This window comes from Bombus flavifrons, chromosome 8, assembly GCF_040668555.2.
Source record: "Bombus flavifrons isolate JBK064 chromosome 8, iyBomFlav1_principal, whole genome shotgun sequence".
Taxonomy (NCBI): Eukaryota; Metazoa; Arthropoda; class Insecta; order Hymenoptera; family Apidae; genus Bombus; species Bombus flavifrons.
The window spans coordinates 10665006-10685984 of NC_138449.1; the positions used below are offsets into that span (position 1 = coordinate 10665006).

The window sequence follows — 20979 nt, forward strand, 5'->3', positions numbered from 1 at the left end:
CGTTCATTTTCGCGCTCAGAGATCGCCGACGTGATTTATTTGGAATTTAAAATTGTTTGCAAACGAATTTAATTACTCGAAAGCTACACGCTTTCGTTAAATGGCTTTCCGTCTTCTCGTCGGCAACCAATTCTGTTTACAGTCAAAGTTGGGGTATACGATGGCGATGACGATTTTCTCTGGTTCTCGTCGCGAGCAAGGTCACGTTCATGATTTAATCGTTCTGTATTCTACGTAAAATAGTGTCGGTTCGGTGTATTTAAGCGACGATGTGTTGTTTCGAGAGAACGGAGGAATGCTTTTGTTCGAGGCTCGCGGTGCACGGTAGCTGAAACGCGCTGGTTTACAAGGAAAATTGTTTATCGTGCTGCTGTTACACGGAGGTGAACCAACTGGTTCCACGTTTGAATTTATCTCCGTAACTCTGTTTAATTTGCATAAATCGCAGACACATAATCGCCACCGTTTCCGAGCATTTGAGGTCTGCTTTGAACACGCGCTTTCCCCTTTACTCGTCTCATGTCTGTTCAGAACATGACTTTGTACACAAACACTAGCTGGGTTTCGTTATCAGAGCGAAACCTTCTCGAGATTCGATGGCGTAACGACCTAAATCGTAACGCTGCTGCTGTCTCTGCATAAAATTTCGAAAAAAGAATCAGATCGCTCGGTGCTCCCGCGTGAGACCTCTTCATTTTTTTATTATCGTTGATCTTCGTCGTCACTGAGTTTATCTATAACTTTCCACGTGCAGAGGTTCCAGACGACGCGACGGCGAACGATTAGGCTAACGATCTAATCTACGCTGTTAATTACAGAGTAATACACGCTTTCCGGCAATTTCTCTGTTTACGAATCCAGGTAAACACTCGAGCAGCAACGCGTTCGAATCTACACGCACACCACCCAACAAGACGATATTTTGGCATGGTAATTTCCGACCTGGCGCCAAAGCCAAAGAAAAGACGCGTTCGTTCACTTAATCGTGCACACGTAGCTCTTGTTTCGTCCAACACTCAGTCTATGTTCTTTTAACTACATTTTCGGATCTACGCAATTTCCCTCGAGCGATACGAAACGAGCTCCATTTACGGCGCGGTTATTTCACCGTTTATCGTTTACATTCGATTATATCGCGTAGCTCTAAACAACGTAGTAATTTAAAGATGAAAATCGTTCGCGTAACGATCGAAGCGTATTCACCGCGTGAATATTCGCAGGAGATAAATGGGCTCGCGACTGTTCTTCAGTGGGTGATACGCTCTGTTATCTCGTTCGTGTCGTCACGACCGTAGACTTAAGGTTACGAGAGAAGGTTACGTTTTCTTTTCCCCTTAGTTTTTACGCTTTCGTTTTATCGGAGCATTCTCGATATTGGCGCTCGCGCTCGTCCCTCGTCCTCTTTCTGTTGCGCCAGTCCTATCTAATCTGAGTTTCTGGTCGCGTGGTAGACGCGCTCGCAGCCACGCTCGCCTCCGCCAACAGCATCCTCACGATTGTGCTCACCGATCCCAGGGATAAACGATATATCTTCTGTAGTGTTTTTCATTGAAATTGCAATTCGGCTTTTGTGTAAGTGGTATACTTACCTCGATGTTTGGTCGCAACTATAGAAAGGACGACGAAAAACGAGCAGCTGGGTAAGCGTCTTCTGTCGCCGTGTCTGATCATAGAGCGGACGAATCTACTTACTCGCTTTCTCGGTGCTTTCTCGTACGGTAAACGGTATGAGGAATAAAAGAATTCGTATTAACCCTCTATAACGCCATAGCTACACGTTGTTTAAAATTTTAAATAGATCGATCCTGTTTTTCGAAAATTTTTTAATTTTAGTATGCCAGTGTTTATGTAACTCTTTGGAAATCAAATATTCAACTCGATTTGCGTATTATTTTATTATTATACCATCGCACTAGCGCTAAATCACTCGTACGATAACTATCACTCCTGAAGAGAAGAATTGTAACGGATTGTAACTTCTTTCTCCGAATGAAATTCTACTTACCGAAACGGAATTCCAGTTATAGAGGGTTAACCTCTATTTTTGGCATGGACTGAAAGTAATTTCGCAACTTTTTCAAATATTTTTACCAACGATTTTTAATATCGATGACTAATGGAATAATAATGATCGGAATTTTTCTGCAAGATATTATCTGTTCTATTTGCACAAGAATTCTTGACCGAGAAAATATTTTTAAATGGGAAAACGCGTCATCGAGATTTATCGGTGCGGGATTCGCGATGAACGATTACCGGAACCTTACGTAATAATTCCATTCGTGAGAAAGATGATTAATTGTATCTGTGAATATTCGTCGTGGCCCATGCGCGTGAGAATTTTACTTGTGTAAAAGTTTTCCTCCTGAGTTTTGCACCTGAATTGGGGCTTCTCTCGAGTTCCTGCTACATATCTGGAAAGAACCGTTTGACCGGTATCACGCTTCTTCCAACAGCCCGTAAGCGAGTGGACGTCCCTAAACGTCGTCGAATGGATGGCTGCTCTAAATCTCTACCGCTATGCGGATGTTTTCAAGTCTAAGGACGTCAAGGGGAGCGATCTTCCTTTTCTGGACCGGGATAAGCTGATGGTAAGTGGATTTTTAAGCTTCATCTTTTTCACTCCTTTAAAATCTTTTTCTACGTTTACTCTTTTTCTTCTATTTAATCATTTATTTTTCGTAACAGTTGAAACATTCGGTCGTTCGTCGTTGCTAGCTGGATCGGGAATATCTCAGATCGTTTAAAACCGATAGAGTTTCTCGTTGAGAAGCGAAGGTAAAGGGAGTTGTCGGCCGCGAATTTTTGCCTGGTTTTGCTTGTTTCAAGTCAGAGAACCGTGTCGGGAACGGAATCAACCACGGTGGGAGATCGAAAATTCTTTGGCTAGTACTCAAAGGCGATGACCTCGACTCAAGAGTATCTGGACGACGTTTTCCTTGGCCCGTTGACCCTGTAATTGCCCTGTAGCGTCTGCTCTACAGCACAGTCGACTCTTTATAGTGTCGTCCTCCCTTCCTCCAGTTTATTTTTTCTTTTCCTATCTTTCTGTCTTTTCTTTTCTTTTTTCTTTTTTTTATCGATTATCGAGAGTACTTGAATGCTTTCTCGTTATCTTCCAACATATGACTTCGCGAAGCGTTACCTTTCTGCATTTCTGCACGAAACGAAGTTCTTCGAGTTTCTCGACGAGTAAACAAATTAAACGATTGTCCTTTTTTATACTCAACCATAAAATGTCGCAACCTGTTCTACGCCCGTTCAAGAATCCTCCGAGGTGGAATCGGTCGGAGCCCTGGCAAGGATCTTTCGCAAATTTAGTCACGACGCGTCTCGATGGTCGTGTCCGGGCGAAAAGAATAAAAATACTCGTCTGGCCAAGGTTTCTCCGGGTGTAAATCGCATATTACCATGCTAATCGACTCGTAAATCGTCTGGAAGTGTCCTTTCGGCGCGAGAAATCGTCCGATTCCCATTCGCTTCGTCCTTCGTGTCGATATTCGAGCCTCGACCGAAGGAAAACGCATTTCGATGCCACCTCGGGTACCTTAGATCAATTTTAAATCGATTCGTTCGTCCGATACGTTGCATCGATGCTCTATCCTTCTCCTAATTGCTAAATTGATCCGGCAAAGTAGATCCTTCCTCTTCGTCGACAATGTTTCGTATCGGTATCGTCGTCTCCAAGACACGGCTCGATATATTGAAAATGTATTAAGGTCGTACTATCTTGGTAGCAACAGCGACACCCGCATCTTTCTTTACCGACGATGGAGCGTAACGATTTAACGACCACCTCGTGTAATATGCCGTGTATCTTCCGGCGGCAGTGCTGAATAAATTCGGAGGATTGATGCGTCCCGTATAATTAACACTCGACGCCGGGTGTCAGCTTGATAAATTACGCGTTGCTCTGTGCCCCTTATCTCGTTGACTGATTCGAGCAAAAATCCTACGCTCTCGATGCTCGTTTTTTGCCCCAGTCACGAGAGAGGCAAATTATTTTTCGTCTTCGTTCGTCGTCGGTTCTTTCTTCGTCTGTAGACTCACAGAGATAATCTGGCACGTTGGCTGGACGCGAAACAATATAATTACGCGTCAGATTTGACGGTTGCACGAACTTGTGGACCTCGTAATCACGCGTTCCGTGTATAACACGCGTGCACATCGGTCGTTCTACGCTTCGGCTGCGCGTGCGGTGCTAAGAATAACGTTTGGCCCAGTACAACTCGTGGCGCCGGAGGAACACGTTCTTGCCGGCACATTTTAAAATAGCCCGCGCGAGCGTGCCCCCGAATACCATAATTTGGAAAAAAATATTTGCCAGTCACCCGTTGCCGGAAATGGCTATCCGTGTCCTCCCTCGCAGCGAGAAGAATCGCGTCTTATAATTTTTACGATGCCTTTGCGACAACGTTTCGTTCGTAATGGAAATTACGTAACTTGCCTAATTTACACTAGAGCAGCACGCTGTTATCGAACAAGGATATCTCTGTATGTTTGAGTTTCCTCGCGCGTGAAAATATTCGATTCGCCAGAGGGGCATGGCTAAGCGTAAAAATTGGCCAGGTGAAAGATGACGTGCGATTATCCTATTCGCTAACTTTTATCCCCGCGGTACATTGTATGTAGGATCGTGCACAGAGCTGTGTATCGCGAGGCACATGTGTACCTGACACCTGTTGGCTCAGGAAACAACTGCACCTGGAAAACGAGATGTCAGTCGCGAAAGACGTTACGACACGTATAAATTACGATCGCCTCGTCGTGTTCACCCTTTTGCGAGGTCGTCCTCCGTAACGTTCGCTCTTGTTCGTTACGTCATTGAGACGCCCGTTCGAAGGCGTTGCGAGGATCGCTTCCTTAATGCGTGAAAAATCGCAAATCGTTTCGGAGGTCACGTTCGTCGTTCTCGAAAACGGCTCGTTTTCTGGCTTGAAAAAGACGCGAGAAGAGAAGGTGTGAACTGTGGGTAGTAAAAGATTCTTTGAATCTCAGTCCTCTCGCGAGGGAACTTTTGAACACACTTTTATGCCTGCCATATTTCTGTCGCTACGAGCGTGTCAGTTCGTAACTGTACTTCGCCGTTAGGAAATGCCTTTTTTTCGTGACAAACAGCCCCCTTAAAATTGAAAATATCGGTGGATGATGCGTTTACGAGAGGAGACGTAACGCGAAAGTGAACGTCACCCGTGATCCGGTAGTTTCAGTTAGCGTCGGACGTCTCGTTACAATGCTTGGATGTTGTTCGCAGAATATGGGCATCAAGGATGACTTCCACCAGAAGACCATTTTAGCCTGCATCGAGGAGCTCTGTCATGCTACGTCTGCAAGCGCCACGTTGTCAGAGGCGACCGTCGCGGCTACGCCGAACTCGTCCTCCGGTACCGTGGTCAACGAGGCGATCACCGGTGGTAGCGGCTCCGTAGCCACCGGCAATTCGCCGCACACCCTCATGCCTCAGAGCTTTAGCGTGTTGGAGAAGTGCGATAAGTGCCATAAATACCTGAGGGGCCTGCTGCACCAAGGCTTTCTCTGTCTAGGTACGTGTGAAGCATCGATACATCGATGGCCTGATAATCTATATCGAGATAGCGTTTCTTAAACCTTTCCTTTTTTTCCTCTTGCTTTTTTTGCTTCACCGCGATTGCGCTTACTTGGAGCTGTCGCGTATCGTGGGATGGTCGACGAATCAGTATCTATCGACGTTTCGAGACAACGAGGCGCTGCGCTGGCACAAAGATTTGTCCATTAAAGTTTTGGGATTTAATCGTGTTTTCCATCGTCTGACCTACTTGTATCGTAATCGTGTTATTTTTCTTATGCGATAGATTGCGGTCTGGTAGCTCACAGGACTTGTACAGCAACGGGTTTACCCTCCAACTGCATACCAGTCGACTCGGAAAACCATAGCCATAGATTTACTCCAGGTAAGTGGCGTGTACAGAGAGCGTGATCGCGCGTACGTTGTGTACAACGCACGCACACGCGTGTGCCAGCTTCCAGTTTCGTAATGTGACATTGGTACGGCTTGGTCGTAACACGCCCATTACTTCTTCGTTACGTTAATGGACGGAACACGGAAACAATTTAAAAATTCAGATGTCTTTTAGTTGACTATCCCGGATTGCATCAGAAACGTGTTCGCTGACGCTGGAACTGCTTTGCAATCGCGCGCCGGAGTCGATTATGAAGTTTGTAGCAAGGACATACGATGTGGCGCATTACTTGTCGTTCTAATATCTGAATAACTAAATATTCATGCGTCTTTCGATTGAAATCGCTGGTGACCAGGTTATGGGAGGGGAGAAAATGTTATTTCATCGGTCGCGCTCTTTCCTCTTTGCTCTTTTCTTTTCCTCGAATTTGACCGCGCGCGAGAAAGAGAGAGAGAGAGAGAGAGAGAGAGAGAGAGAGAGCATCATCGTCGCTTTCATACCGAGTTCGACGCCTACGGACGATGAAAGTTGACGGACACGTGGTTCGTCTACGCGCGTTTACGCATTCGCGAGAAGGTAGACGGTTTTCCGAGAAATTCCGTGGCTACTCTCGGAATCGTCATCGAGCTCGAGCGGACGGCCACATGATAGATAAAACCAAGCGAGCGGTATGACTGGGTACGGGTACGTATCGGTATCGTCCTCCGAACTTCACGCGCACTCTTGGGCTTGTAAATGCGTGCCGGTTGTTCGACCAAGAAGGAGTGGTAGTGGTAGTTTCATTAAGTTGTCGGCCGCGTCGCGCGTTGTCCACGCGATGCGCAACTACTATATATGGAGAGTGGCAGGGAATCGTGAACGGCGCCAATGGTCAGAGCCGCGGGACGAAGTCTCCGCGTGGTCGCATTATTTATGAAATTCGCACGCGCAAAGTGCGATATATGAACGCAGTTGTTTCGTTAGAAACTGGTCGTGCTTGCAAGAGTTCGAGCGCTGAGAGGAAGAGAGAGAGAGAGAGAGAGAGAGATACAGAGAGACAGAGAAAGAGAGGTTGCACGGCGTTTTACCGAAGGAGGAACGTGGAAGAATCGCGAGCGGCCGGGCCTGACAATAAAAGCATTTCCACGTACTGCTCGTAAAATTGGAACGTCCTCGTTTCGAATTCTATGGCGCCGGTCGCGCGTTCCCTGGTATGCTCGCTGATACGCTCGCCGTTCGCCGATATCGCAGCTTTCCTTCGGGGACCCCGTGACCAGTCAACCGATTGTCCAGGCCCGGTCGAACAACCGTGACGAATATCGAATTTCCGTATTGACCTCCATCCAACGACTCGCCACCTTCGATTCGTACCTTATATACAGTGAATATCGTCGCATGCCTTTTAATTCCAACTTTTCTCTGGCGTCTCTCTCGCCTCGAGCCTGCAGAGAGAAAGATAGGCTACTCGTGAAGAAACAAAATGTCGCTAACGCGGTCGTAAAAATAAATTTGTTTCTCCTTCCCCTCCTACCTCTCCTGTGTGAAATTCTCTCGGTCTCCTCCTTCTCCTCTGTCTCATCCTCCTTCACCTTCTTTTCCTCCCTCTCCCCCCTCCACTATCACTCCCACTCCTCGCCCCCTCTCTCCCTCCCTCCCTACCACCCCCTCTCCTCTCTGGCGTTTCGTCTCTCTTTCTCTATTTCTTGGTCTCCTTCTTATAATGCATGCGTACACGCCTTTGATTGTACAAGTGGTGTATGCGGTATCGACGATAAGTCGCTTCGAGTCGCGCGGCTCGTTCGAAAATACGATCGCGGCCGAGCTTTGAGTCGCATTCTCGCGCAGATAAGGAATCAGAATATAACCATCGAATAGAATAGAGATCTGGTCGATCGCGTATCGAGGCTGGAAAGGCTAGGGCACACCGAAATGGCGATCGAAGGACGCGTAGAATCTGGTACCTGGCTATTAGCCTTTTCGACCACGCAGAAAATACTTGGTGGAATGTTTCGGCGAAGCAACAACGAGATTACGTAATTCCAGAAACGTACACGCATACGCTCCCCTTTGACCCGATTATTTTCATCCGATCGTACCGAATGGAAGAAAAAGCGAGAATCGGAGTCACCGCTTCCTTGAAACGCGCGTTCCCTCGCCATGAGCTCTGCCCGGCTTCTTTACGATTTTACGTGTCTCTCGTCTCTGGTCGTCTGGAATGCGTCTGTGAGATGTCAGGAATTTTTTCTTACCAGCATGTCCATAAAAACGGACGAATCTCTTGCAGATGTCGGCAAACTCGCGGCTCCCTCGCGAAGCAAACGCTCTTTCTCCTCCCTCGCCGGCATTTCCAACTTCGTTGCGAGCGTTCCCCGCCACGAATAATAATTTATACGACCAATTAATTTAGCTCCGCGATTATTTCCCCTGTTAGTTAACGACTCGGACAGTGTACCTCTTCCACGTGCACCTGTTTCCACTTTTTTCTTTTCGTTCCTCTTCTCTTTGACACGCGCGTTACTCCGATTCGCATCGCTTTCGAGTCCCGCGAAATCCTTCCGGCATCGTTCTCATTCTCCTCCTCGTATTCGTCCATGTTCTCGTTCTCGTTCTCGTTCTCGTTGTCCGCATCATTGTCCACATCATTGCCCACGTCGACGTTGTTCATTTCCAGAACTATCGCCGGATAGAGACGATCGTGTGCGATACTCGTATCGTTTACAGTCAAGGAGGTCACGCGACCGTTTAGCTAACGCACAAACCAGAGATATCGCGTATGTATCGAACAAATGAAAGTTTTATTATCGGCCGCTGGTTGAAAAATTCTCACGCGCGCATACAGAGGCTCGCGCGGAGGAAGCGACCAAGTTTCTTAGACTTAGAGGCCGCGGTAATAAATAGAACAGTGAAAGGTAGAGCTTCGTGATTCTTTTTTTTCTTCTTTCTCTTTTTTCCTTTTTCATTTGAACGTCGCCAGGGTACGATTTGATGCTGCTAGATCGTATGGGCGTACAATTTTTTAAATACCCTGTTGCTATGCCCGGCTGTTCGGTAAAGGACGAACTCGAGACGGTGAAAAGTAACCTTTTTTGTTCTCGTTACTCGAAACGGTATCGATTCTTATTGAACACGGTCTGCAACTAGGAATTTATCGTTTACAGTATTCGGTCTTGGCCTGTGTTCGCAATTCGACATCTCCTCGCGCTCGGCTCCGCTGTTGGTGGAACGATGCACCAGTGTCTTGGAGGAGAAGGCATTCGAGGACAGCACGCTGGATCTGTACAAAGTCTACCACAGTAGTCCTCCCAACGAGCAAACTTTGGAACTGCGGCAAAAATTAAACGAAGGTAAATTCTGTTTATTTCCAGCTGCCACGGCGGGGATTATGTTGATTCTGAGATGATTGCGTGTTAATATCGTTGATGTTCGAGTAGTCACGTTCGTCATTGACTTTTCAGATGTGTGTAACGCTGATCTAAGTTCGTATAGTGCTCAATGCGTGGCGAGCGTATTGAAAAAATTTCTACGAGAGTTGCCAGATCCTGTGATTCCTGTACAGTTTTACGACAGATTTATAGAAGCATCCAGTGAGTATCGTAAGAGGGCATCAAAGTAATAACGCTTTATTTAAATCATGGATCGTGCAGATCACGTCTGTCTATTCATTCTTTTATTATACAGATACGAAAAACGATGAGCAGTGTGCAGCACGTCTGGGACAGCTCGTTTCAGAACTTCCAGATCATCACCGTAGTACTTTGTTTCACTTGATGGCTCATTTCTGTCGTATCTGTCAATTACAACACGGAAGGGGTTACACGGAACCTCCCACAATCCTTATACAAGTGCTGTGTCATATTTTTGTTAGACCTCCTTGGGAACGGATCGTGTAAGCGCGCTTAAGATTGACGTAATCGCTTTGACATGTTCTCTGGTCAAATTCATTAATAACCGGTCGTTCGTTTTGCAGACAAATAGTACATAATATCGAGGCGCATATACGAATAGTGGAGGTGTTGTTGTTGCATGGTGATTGGAACGAGAGACTGCCTCAATTTGCGAGCCCACCGCAATTACCACCGCGAAAAGTTTCGAGGCCGCAGTTTCCAGTTTTAGATCCGTTCTCCGTTCTCGACGAGGATAATTCGATGGACCGAACGGTGTCAGTCTCGGAAAGCAAGGAGTCTCAGCAGCAACCCCACAGGTAAACGACCGTTTATTTTTACGCACCCTATACAATCGTTGTATTTCTGGTTACTATAGTTCGCTGAATGTTTTGTTTCGAGAAGGCCACGCACGCTTCAGGAGGCTGAATGGTATTGGGGAGATATCACGAGGGACGAGGTGAACGAGAAGATGATTGATTCGCCGGATGGCACTTTCCTAGTACGCGATGCGTCTTCGAAGGGTGGGGAATACACACTGACGTTGCGTAAAGGTGGGACCAACAAGCTTATCAAGATTTGTCAACGGAACGGAAAATATGGCTTCTCGGAGCCGTATAACTTTCATTCGGTTATCGAGCTGGTGGATCATTACAGGAATTGTTCTTTGACGCAGTATAATTCCACGCTGGACATTAAACTGTTGTACCCTGTATCCCGATTTCAACAGGTAATTTTTGCAGAAATTTCATTGCGTTTGATAATGACAGTTTTAAGTATAAATTTAGTTTATAATACGAATTACACGAGTCTTTTGTTTCGATTAGGACGATGAAATTGCAAGTACAACGGACATGGCGAACGTTGCACAGAAATATGTAGAACTTGATAAAGAGATAACCGACGCGTTGAAAGAGTATAGAGAACTTTCGGAATTGTACAATAGAACGTCTTTCGAGGTCCAGTTGAAACGGCAAGCGTTAGAAGCTTTTTCGGAGGCTATCAAAATGTTCGAGGATCAAATGAAATTGCAAGAGAAATTTCAGAAAGAAGCTCAACCGCATGAAATATCAACGTGAGTTTTTGTTAATAGTTACGTTTCCATGCACCTCCGGTCGTGTATGCAAATTTGCCGACTATGTTTATAGATTAACTGATAATGCCGAGTTGTTAAAACGAAGACTGAAATCCTTAGAAGATAGCAGGGAGCAGTTGGACTGCAGTTTGAAGGATCAGATCGCCTACAATAGAACTCTGGAAAGAGAAATGCACAAATTGAAACCTGAGCTATTGCAACTCGTACGTCAAAGGGATAAACATCTAATGTACGTATACTGATCTTTTGACTGTTACGTGTCCATTTAGAATTACGGTTTAATATTGTTTTATTATCGTGTTATAGATGGTTGAAAAAGAACGGTATGAAACAGAATAAAATAAGCCAACTCGTGCTAAATCATTCGTTGTCGAATCCTTTGTTGGGTGACTTGGCGTACGGAGATCTTCAAGAAGTGGATCTTGAAGTTCATTCCGACGAAACGACTTGGCTATATCTCGAATGTTCTCGGTCCGACGCCGATCGGATACTCGCTGAGAGGCCAGATGGTACTTTCCTTATTCGAACATCAAGAACAGGACAATACGCACTTTCCATCATGTATGTATATTAATCATTTCTTTTTTTGAATTTCTTTTTATCAACGTTGACGACATAGACGGATTGCAATCGATCTTTTATTCGTTACAGGTGTAACGGTACAGTGAATCATTGCATAATATATGGTACCGAACGTGGTTTTGGATTCGCTGAACCGTACAACATCCACAAGAGCTTGAAACATTTGGTGCTACATTACGCACAGAATTCCCTGGAGGAACACAATGAGAGTCTTAACACGACTCTGGCTTATCCAGCTTTTGCCTCGCCCGCTGCATTGTCGCAGTTGCAGGCTCAACAAATGCAGTTACAGATGAAAATGCACACGCAAAACCAATTACAGCTAACACGTCCCCTCGAAAATCAACATTACATGACGCACACGTAATGCTGGTGTGTCGATCAATAGAATTACAGAATTAATTAGGATGTACGTGTGCATGAATGTTTCCGTGATTAACGTCGAGGTGCGACTTAGAAATTGGAAATTAACGAGGTGATGACAAATGGTATTTCGAGCAGGGCCCTGTGAAATTTCTATTCGTTTTAATCGGTACGGTGGTATTATCTAGGGAAAAACAAGATGCGATAATTGATCGTTCCATTTTTATAGGTCGGAGGTAAACGCTTCCTTAAACAAGGTACAGTGGTATCCATAACGAAGGGAGAAACATTGGTAGCGGTAGCAACTCTCAGAAGCTATAGTTTATAATGTAATTATATACGTATGTTACCGTGGCGCAGCAAATAATTGTTTCGGTCTACAGGACCGCATTGCATAGATTTTACAATTCTCTCGGGGTTTGCAGACCTTTTTGATAGATCTTATGAATGATCGACTGAAAAAATTTACTTGAGCAAGTTTGCGAGACCCTGAGTACTGAAAAATAATCTTTTGTTGTCAGTTTGTATCTTCGATATAAGGAGAATCGTTTGGGTGTTGGAACGTGATACGTTGCATTTTTCAAGATGCACTTATTCGATCGAATACGTCAGAGTAACAGAGGCATATATCTAGTCTTACATTCAATTTGATGGAAGAAACAAATACGATAGAGCAGAACGAAACATAAGTCTGACCACGCTCAAACTACTCGCAGTTTCGATTGGTAATCAGGGTAGTTGCATTTCGTAAAAATTTGATACTAATCTAAGGTTGATGGACGCATCCGTTCTTCTCGGGGCTAACGAGTAAACACAACACATTTCGTAGACCGCTGTACTTCTGACTTCTTCGATAATTTTTTGTGAATATTTCCCAGACCTCCGTTTGTGTAACGCGCGGTACGCGATACGCGCGGGCATCGTTTATTGTGAATATGATTCACAAAGTATAAGATCTACAACAGTGATATTAGAATATATAATTAGAACGCGTCGCATAGAACATATAACTGAGCCTTTTGGATGCTTACGGAATGTTTTTGGTAGTGATATACTAAAGTAGCATCAATCACGGTTGAACAACTGAACGACGAGGCTGGTTTCGGATATTTCGATCCACGCTACTTTCGATCGATTTTCGATTTAAAACGTGCCCGCCCGCGTTGCTTACGAACTTCATTACAACGAAAAAGAAAAAAGAAAAAAAAAAAAAACAAAAACAAAGTTTTTCACGGATGCGCGGGAACTTTTTTATATATATATGTTAGATTTCAAGTGCTGTGCCAGATCTGTATAGGCTACTACGCGTGTTGGAACACGTGTGTGTGCTAAGGGAGAGAGTGAGTGAGAGAGAAAGAGAGAGAGAGAGAGAGAGAGAGAGAGAGCGCGAGTGGGAGAGAGAGAAAGGGAAATCGTTTTTCGAAAAGTTAAACATATTGTCTGTGATTTCGGATTGCCGAGGAAGGATATATATATATATATGTATATGTATATACATATATATGCATATATATTATATCGTGTCTATAATTTTCCAATTGATTTTTGCAATTCGCTTTTCTTCTCTATCACTACTTGTTTTTTCCCTTTAAGGTTTACGAAGCGTGTGATCGTTGGTTTAATACGCGCGTCGATTTCGACGAATATAGGTAGAATTATATTGCGACGGAATGTGCAGAAGCTAATGGTGATTTTATTAATTGTAACTTTTTCTTACGTTCGGTACTTCCTTTCTGTGCGTCGTGTCGAGAGTCTTAAGAGTCTCGTCGCGCTCTTTTCTCTATTCGACTCGGTGTATTGCAGTCCCTGAAACGGCACGAGACGTCGTTTTCATTTGATTTTATCCGTATTCCCATTGCACCGAATACCGGTAAAATCTATGCACGCAGAACGCGATGTTCTCGTAAACGTGGAACAGGGTCGATCTCTTTCTCGCTTTAAATATCAAAGCTCATTGTGCTCTTTGAATGATCTCAAAAGGTAACGGTAGTCTCGTTGGTTGGTACGGCAACGAGAAGAATCACAGTTGAACCGGTCGCGATTGAATCGATACTCGAGAAATTTTACGTATTACATTGCGGTCCGTAATCGTAAAAGTGTATCGAGGGCGATCCACGCGAACAATGGTTTCACGACTTGTAGCGGTCACTTGAGTCGAAAACGACGATTCTTCCCGTTCTCGTTTCTTCCCACGTGATTCTCGCTACCGCATAGTCAAAAGAAAACTGAACCGATATAATATAATGGATCGATGGACGAGCGAGAAACGATCTCGAGCTTGAAAGAGTTGAAAGCAGCGACGAGCTTCAATTTTTTTTTCTCTTTTCTTTTTTCTTTTCTTGGTCGTTCGTTTGTTCGGTATAGGATGATGAATTTCGAGGATAAGCAAGATAGGTGGACAAAGACGCAAGCGACAGAAGGGGGGGAAAACAGACTGTTTAAAGAAGAGAAAGGCTCGTTGCTCATCCTAAAGGCTTCGAATTAAGTAGATTTAGGTAGCTTAGGTTTTTTATACGAGAAAAACAAATTAAGTGCCCTGGCGCTGATAGGCTTATATATCGTAGATTCCGTGATCGTCCAATCGCGTACAGGTGCAGTATTCGATCGTTGTTCAATCGCATCGTCACCGGATCGCCCGCTTCTTGGACGTTTCGATTATTCAAGTCATTGAACGTTTTGCTTTCGGAAGTCGATAGTTTCCTTTGCATTTTAATCCGTTTATCGTTCGACGTGTTTCGTCGATTCTAACATAGGTCTTTATGTTTATCATTCTGCATGACTGTGAAAGATAGAAAGAAACACTAAGAGAAGAAACTCGAAGACAACGTTTATACCGTCGATAGGAAGAAGGAAGAGCTACGATAGAATCGACAGCGGAATTAAACATGTAATTATAATTTCAAATGGCCGATTAGAATGGTAAAGAAAGCCACGACTTGCCTCGAATAATTAATGACAGCGAAGCAGACGGAAACGTGCAATCCGATGACGGGAAGCGTAGCTTTTACGTGGTATAACCAGCTGTAACGGCGACGAGTTCGAGATCCGCGTTGAACATTCACTGGAATATCGGATTCGTCGAATCCTCGTTGAAATCTTTAAATAGAAATAAAAGATACGCGCGTAGAGAGAGAGAGAGAGATCTTCGAAACCCACGACCATTACCGCTCTTTTTGTAGTTGGTTCTCGAGTTTGGGAGAACACAGACCGGTTGCTTGTTCCAACGGGATCCATCGGGTTTCTCGCGACTCGCTCTCGTCGTCCTTTCTCAGGAGCAGGAGTAACGCAATCCACACAAGTTAAAAGTACACGACTACACACACGCGACCATCGTACATTATCAAATACATATAAACACACGTAAACAAAGTGCGCGCAGATGCATGCCCTTGTGCGCGAAATACAAACAGTGAGTTAGAGATAAAGAAGAAGAAAAAAAAAAAACATAAAAAAGAAAAAAAGATACGAGATACATTCGTTGGCGAAAGAGTATATGTCGCGGAGGTATGATGAAAAAGAGGAGAATGATTTGAGAAAAATGGAAAAAAAATATATGAACATATATATATTATATATATTATTATATATATCTATATATTTTTACTTACTTTGAAAACAAACCTTTAATTGATTATTTATAATATATTCGTGCGTATGTTGTATACATATGTGTATATACATATATTATATCGTAGCATCGTGGTGTACCATTCGAAGGTACGTAAACCTTGACGATCGCGTTTTCCACGAGGAACGACCCGTATCGTGGAACGCGAGATCCGCAAGGCTCGTGCGTTTTCGAATATCGTCGATGAAAGGCAACGTGCACGCGTGCACACACACGTTCACCAATTTTTCCAGGGAGAGACCAGGCATCGTTTTGTAATAACGTCCGCGTTTGTCTGTGACAAGCGCCGACAATTAATAAGCGCGACCGAACACACAAGACGTTTCTATTTTTAAGGCCGAGCGAAATACGCTTTGGCATCGCTCGATCGGAACGTGATCGCGAACGGCTGCGCAACATCGACTGGAATCGTTTCAATTTTCACGCGCCCATATTCGAAAAACGTTATTGGCTTGTCTTGACCGATCCTTTCTTTCTTTCATCGTGTGCACGCGTTTACGTCGATAGATTGGATCGCAGGCGGTTTATTTGGAGCATCGATGGAGGCGAATAAGATTAAGAAAGAAGGCGAGATGCTCGCGCGCAGGTGAAACCAAGGTCGGGGTAAATTAAGTGCAACAAATACTCTGTGTATAGAACGAATATGGAACGAACTGGGAATCGGAGAAAATTAAAATATTCAGTGGTTATCGTAGTGGCGAGGGAATTTACCGGGGCAACGAAAGGAAATTATGTTTGCAACTATGAACGAAACAGGACGAGACCGAATCATTCCAAGTATTTGTCGTTTGGACTTGATTTACCTCGATCGTATTTAATCCACTGTACGAAGTGGGCTATATCCGATCTATCCGAGTCGATTTTTCACGTAGACTCGATGACGATCGACCGCGAGACATTGATCTCTCGCGGTGTCCTTTTGTATTTTTCGAAAAGGGGACGAGTCCTCGTTTGAGATTTTATGGCATAATAAAAAAAGAGAGTCAGGCAACGCTGATTGTCCGATACAAAACACGTGTCACATCACGATGTACATAGAAATATATCCGAGCTATGGTGGTGAGGCTCTTTTATATATATATATATATAAATAATATATGTATATATATATATAAAACAAACAAATACTAATAATAAAAGAAAAAAGGGAAGAAAAAAAGAAGGAAAAGAGAATGATTTGGAAATTAACGTGGACTTCTCGGCGGGACCGGTCCAACAGTTTCTTTCGCTAGCCGAAACTTTAGCGAACGCTCGACCATTTCCAAGACGGTGTTACCTTCACAACACTTGTTCGGTCCGATGATCCTTGGAACGATCGATATCCTTTTTTTACATTTGTGCCAGCGTGTCGACCGCCGTGCCTCGTCGAGTCGACGAGTCAATTTCGGGGAACCAAAAGAAATTCGAAGATACGAGGAGAACTACAGAGAAATCGGATCGACTGGACGAGGCACCGTGATTTTTGTCGGCGATTCAACGGGTGCTCGCTCTGGATCGAAACGAGATCGATGGTTGGAAAAAGTGATGAAAATCGTTGGATGGTTTAGCGATTGAAGAAGAAAGAGGGAATTTTAAGGGGGCGAAAAACGGTTGGGAAGAGAAAAGAAAAGAATGATGAGAGGTGAGAGAAGATAACGTGTAAAGTTGCCTTAGTTTTTCTACAAGTTGAACAGGTGCGATATGTGAGCGAGAGAGAGAGAGCGAAAGAGAGAGAGAGAGAGAGAGAGCGCGTGCAAGAAAGAGAAAGTAGAAAGGTGGAGGAACAGAGAGGAACGAGATATTTCGTACGGTGCGAATCGTCGATAGACGATCGATCGACGATCAACGAGAATATATTGTACGACGGCAAAAGAAAAGAAAAGAGTGACAAGAGATGATCGATCTAGTGAGATATTCTGGTGTGCTCGTCACGAAATGAAGAGCCTTGCAACATAAAGAAAGAAATTTTCTGCGAAACATTGATAATCAAATCGTATCGATAACACTTATCGTAATCGAAACCATAATTTCTAATACATAAATAGCGATTCCTGTAATAGTATGCGAGCGCCGATTTTTCCTGACATTTGGAAAACTCATATAGAGGATACGACGAACAGTTTCTCTGGACGTTCGTAGACACTCTTTTTCTAATATTTGCAGCAATATGTATAAATAATATATTACTCTGGCGGTTTAGCTATGGGCAAAACTCTCAGGTTCCAGTTACTAACGAGATATTTAAACTACCTAACGAACTATTGTACACGGAGAAAACGAGTAATTTAAGCGTTACGATACGTCCTTTTATCGAGTAAACCGATGAAACATGGATTCGATTCCTCTCTTTTGTCAATGCTAACGATTTAAGTAGAAAGAAACAGGCAAATAGGAAATAGAAACTAGTGGAAAGAACGAAGGATCGCCGTAGACCAATATATTGTTACCCTAGGCATAACGAATTAATTGTAAATTGTAAAATCGGAGTATCTCTTGACGCCTCTGCTCCAGAAATGGCTGAGATCGGGGAAAGACATTTCCAAGAGAAAGTACGAGAGTCTGTCGAGAGAAGCGTGTGTATGTTTGAGAAGATGCGAGAAGTTAAAGAGCAAGAATGTCAAAGATCACGCAAGAACGTCGTGTAACGATCTTCGCAATTTACCCAAGTCTGTGTCCAAATTACAGAAGAAAAGAGGTGGGAGGAGAATTCGTTGATCGCGTTGCCTATCGAGGGCCAACTATCTCCGTCTGATATGCTTGAAAAAATTCACAGAATTGGGCGTTATTTTCTAACGAATTTTTCATTTAAAGTTCAAACGAAACCGAAGACGACTGTGTGTATAAATCGAAGTTGATTCACCGGTAAGCGTGGCTGCTCACTTAGCAAAGTGTTGCGAATATGCGCGACGTAAAAACGTATTCTTGGCGCGTGATGGATCGTCGAGGAATTCGCGTACGCTCTCGAGGACAACGTTCGCCGAATAAAATATTGCCCAACTCTGATCTCTTGCCAGTTAAGTAAAAACACGATACATCCCATTTGGGGGATATCTCGACCGTCTATAATATACAATACGCGTTCGAACCGCGAGAGCACGGCTTTAAGGCGATTTCGCCCCTATCGATCGTCTGTGTTAAAATAAAGCGTGTGTGTGTTTGTGAGAGAGAAAGAAAGAGAGAGAGAGAGAGAGAGATCGGTCGCACGCGAAACCGTCTTAAAATCGTGTTCGACGGTCGACAGATTTCGTGTACGTCCATTTGGATCCTTGCCAGTCTTTTTCTTTCTTCGTTTTCCGTGGCCGGGTATCGTGTGAGATTCAAATGTGTCGGTGGACATCGGGGCGCCTGTATGCGAGTGAAAAAGCACGATCGTGTGGTGGTTGCGCTGCAAGGCGATAATCGCTGATCATTAAACGAATCGGTTCAGCGAATGGATTCTATTTCGCGGATATGCGAGAGAGAGAGAGAGAGAGAGAGAGAGAGAGAGAGAGAGAGAGAGAGAGAGAGAGAGCGAGAGAGAGAGAGGGTGGGTGGGGAGGGGAGGGAAGGGATTGGGATGAGAAAAAGTCGAGAGGGGCGGGTTTCGGATACCTGGGGCTTATGGGATGGGGATTACACGGGGAGGGTGTTACAAAAGAAGGTAGAGAAGAAGTTATCGATATACAATTATTACGTTATTAACGAATGTATGCTGTCCCACTGTGATAAAACTTTTTGTTTTTGCATGTAAAATATACTATTATTGTCATAAGTATATGAGACGATGGAAAAGAACAAAAGGAAAAAAAAAGTGAAATCATATTATAAAAACGGTGCATGTATATAGATATATGCGCCGAGGCATGCGCGATCTTAGAACGATCTATGTATGTGTACTTATATATCTATATATGTGCAGGCACACAGACACGAAGACACCTACACAGCAGACACATGTAACACAACACGAGCATCATACATATATTGTGATTGAGTGTGCACGCAGTAAAAGTGTATACTACTACAAAGAATACAAATTTTAATTACCGGACCGACCTGTCTTCATGCGCTTGCGATCGATGGTCGGAGCGAGGGTGGACGGGTGGCGGGATCGTTCGTCGTTCGACGATTTGCTGCAATCCGAGCGGGCGCCAGCGCGTTTTACAAATTTGCAAAAATTTTCCAGCGATTCGAATGCTCTCGCGTTCCAAGGACCGAGATACGATTTGCATTTTTTTCTTTTTTTCTATTCGAACTACGGATCGGGAGAACAGCTTGCAGTGGTATTCTGTCGAAATTGCGATTGGTATATAGCGGCTCGTTTATTTCGATGTCGTCTCCCGTTGGAGACTGATCGAGGAAACGAACGGTTTAGACGGCCGACGAAATTCTCCGCGAATATATCTCGTTTGTTTTTCGAACAACAACGCGTATAAATATATTCGGTTTTAATGGGACACGTGGAATTTGACGGATTCTGTCGAAGTGCATGAAAACTGGTGGTACAATGAATGTTTACTCGCTTTTTCGCGCAACGGTCATCCTCATATTGTACCGTTTATTTGGTAGTTCTACCATGTAAAACCATTTATATTTGCATATGATTAATATGTTTTACTTATAACACTCTGTTGTTCCATGTTATTTCGCAATTCAACTCGTCACCAAATCTATTCCTTTCCATAGATCCGAGACATCCGACGAGTACCGATCCTCCCAGTAACAACCCTTCGGAAATTGCCACGCAACGAATCACGAGGCTCGTAAAGTACAGAATGTCAAAATATCAATCTAGATACGAGGAAATTGTTGTCCGTCTCGTTGCATACCGATTTGATTCGGCGTTGTTTCAGATACGAGCTAACGGGAGAAATTAACACGCGAGCAGAGTTGCAAGAAATTACGAAGTCGAATCCGAGTGGGAGAGTCATTAACGGCGGCGAAATTACGAATTCGAAAGAAATCGTGAGAATCGCGTGCCTTAGTTCGAAAGACGTACCTGCCTAACATTGTTGCGAGGATAGAGATCGGTGGTGGCGACGGCGGTGGTGATCGTACGACGGCCGTGGCGATGGTGTAGGTGGCAGAGGCAATGGTAGTGGAGAATCTAGCTGCTCGTGTCGGTGTATCTAACGCGACGAAACAACGTTCCGATTGGCAGTGTGCATCGCGTAGCGAGCTTGCGCGCCGCATTGCACGGCTGCAGTCGAGTCATTATGCAGGTACTGGCTGTCACTTCTACTCACTGTAACCGCAGACCGACGTTGACTATCGTCGAGTTCTCTATGCATCCGACCCCTCGACGGTTTCGTCGCCCGATACAGCGGCACACCGCTGAATATATTACAGCTCGTTTAAACCTGATTTCTAATGCACCCTCCAAGTATCACTGCGTCGACACTGATTCACGGAATCCCCTTCCTTTCCTTCGTTACAGTCGTACGCGAGCGCACGTTCGCTTTTGCTTTTCTTTTCGCTCTTTCTACACAGTCGGCTCTATAGCCCAAGTTTACATCGTGTATACAACGCAAGAGTGCAGTTAGTATCTAGAAA

The 20979-nt window shown here is 44.3% G+C and overlaps 1 protein-coding gene and 1 long non-coding RNA gene across 8 annotated transcripts in view; one reads left to right on the forward strand and one right to left on the reverse strand.

Annotated features, from left to right (window-relative positions):
* Pi3K21B (phosphatidylinositol 3-kinase regulatory subunit alpha) overlaps window positions 1–18915 on the forward strand; it is a 33959-nt gene extending 15044 nt beyond the window's left edge. For 3 of the 6 annotated variants that reach the window (XM_069118698.1, XM_069118695.1, XM_069118696.1), the window contains 12 exons: window positions 2457–2591; window positions 5255–5543; window positions 5832–5930; window positions 9077–9262; window positions 9374–9502; window positions 9597–9804; window positions 9886–10119; window positions 10205–10529; window positions 10627–10874; window positions 10948–11124; window positions 11202–11456; window positions 11547–18915. In XM_069118698.1, coding sequence (XP_068974799.1) covers window positions 2457–2591; window positions 5255–5543; window positions 5832–5930; window positions 9077–9262; window positions 9374–9502; window positions 9597–9804; window positions 9886–10119; window positions 10205–10529; window positions 10627–10874; window positions 10948–11124; window positions 11202–11456; window positions 11547–11844 — 2583 coding nt within the window. In that variant the 3' untranslated portion in view covers window positions 11845–18915. Of the gene's footprint in view, window positions 1–140; window positions 862–1451; window positions 1641–2456; window positions 2592–5254; window positions 5544–5831; window positions 5931–9076; window positions 9263–9373; window positions 9503–9596; window positions 9805–9885; window positions 10120–10204; window positions 10530–10626; window positions 10875–10947; window positions 11125–11201; window positions 11457–11546 lie in introns of those variants that run through there. The other 3 variants (XM_069118699.1, XR_011173845.1, XM_069118697.1) reach the window with 3 other exon arrangements.
* LOC138182669 (uncharacterized) overlaps window positions 1–20979 on the reverse strand; it is a 37649-nt gene extending 16670 nt beyond the window's left edge. For both annotated transcript variants that reach the window (XR_011173847.1, XR_011173846.1), the window contains exon 1: window positions 20426–20979. This is a non-coding gene — a long non-coding RNA (uncharacterized LOC138182669). The remainder of the gene's footprint in view (window positions 1–20425) is intronic.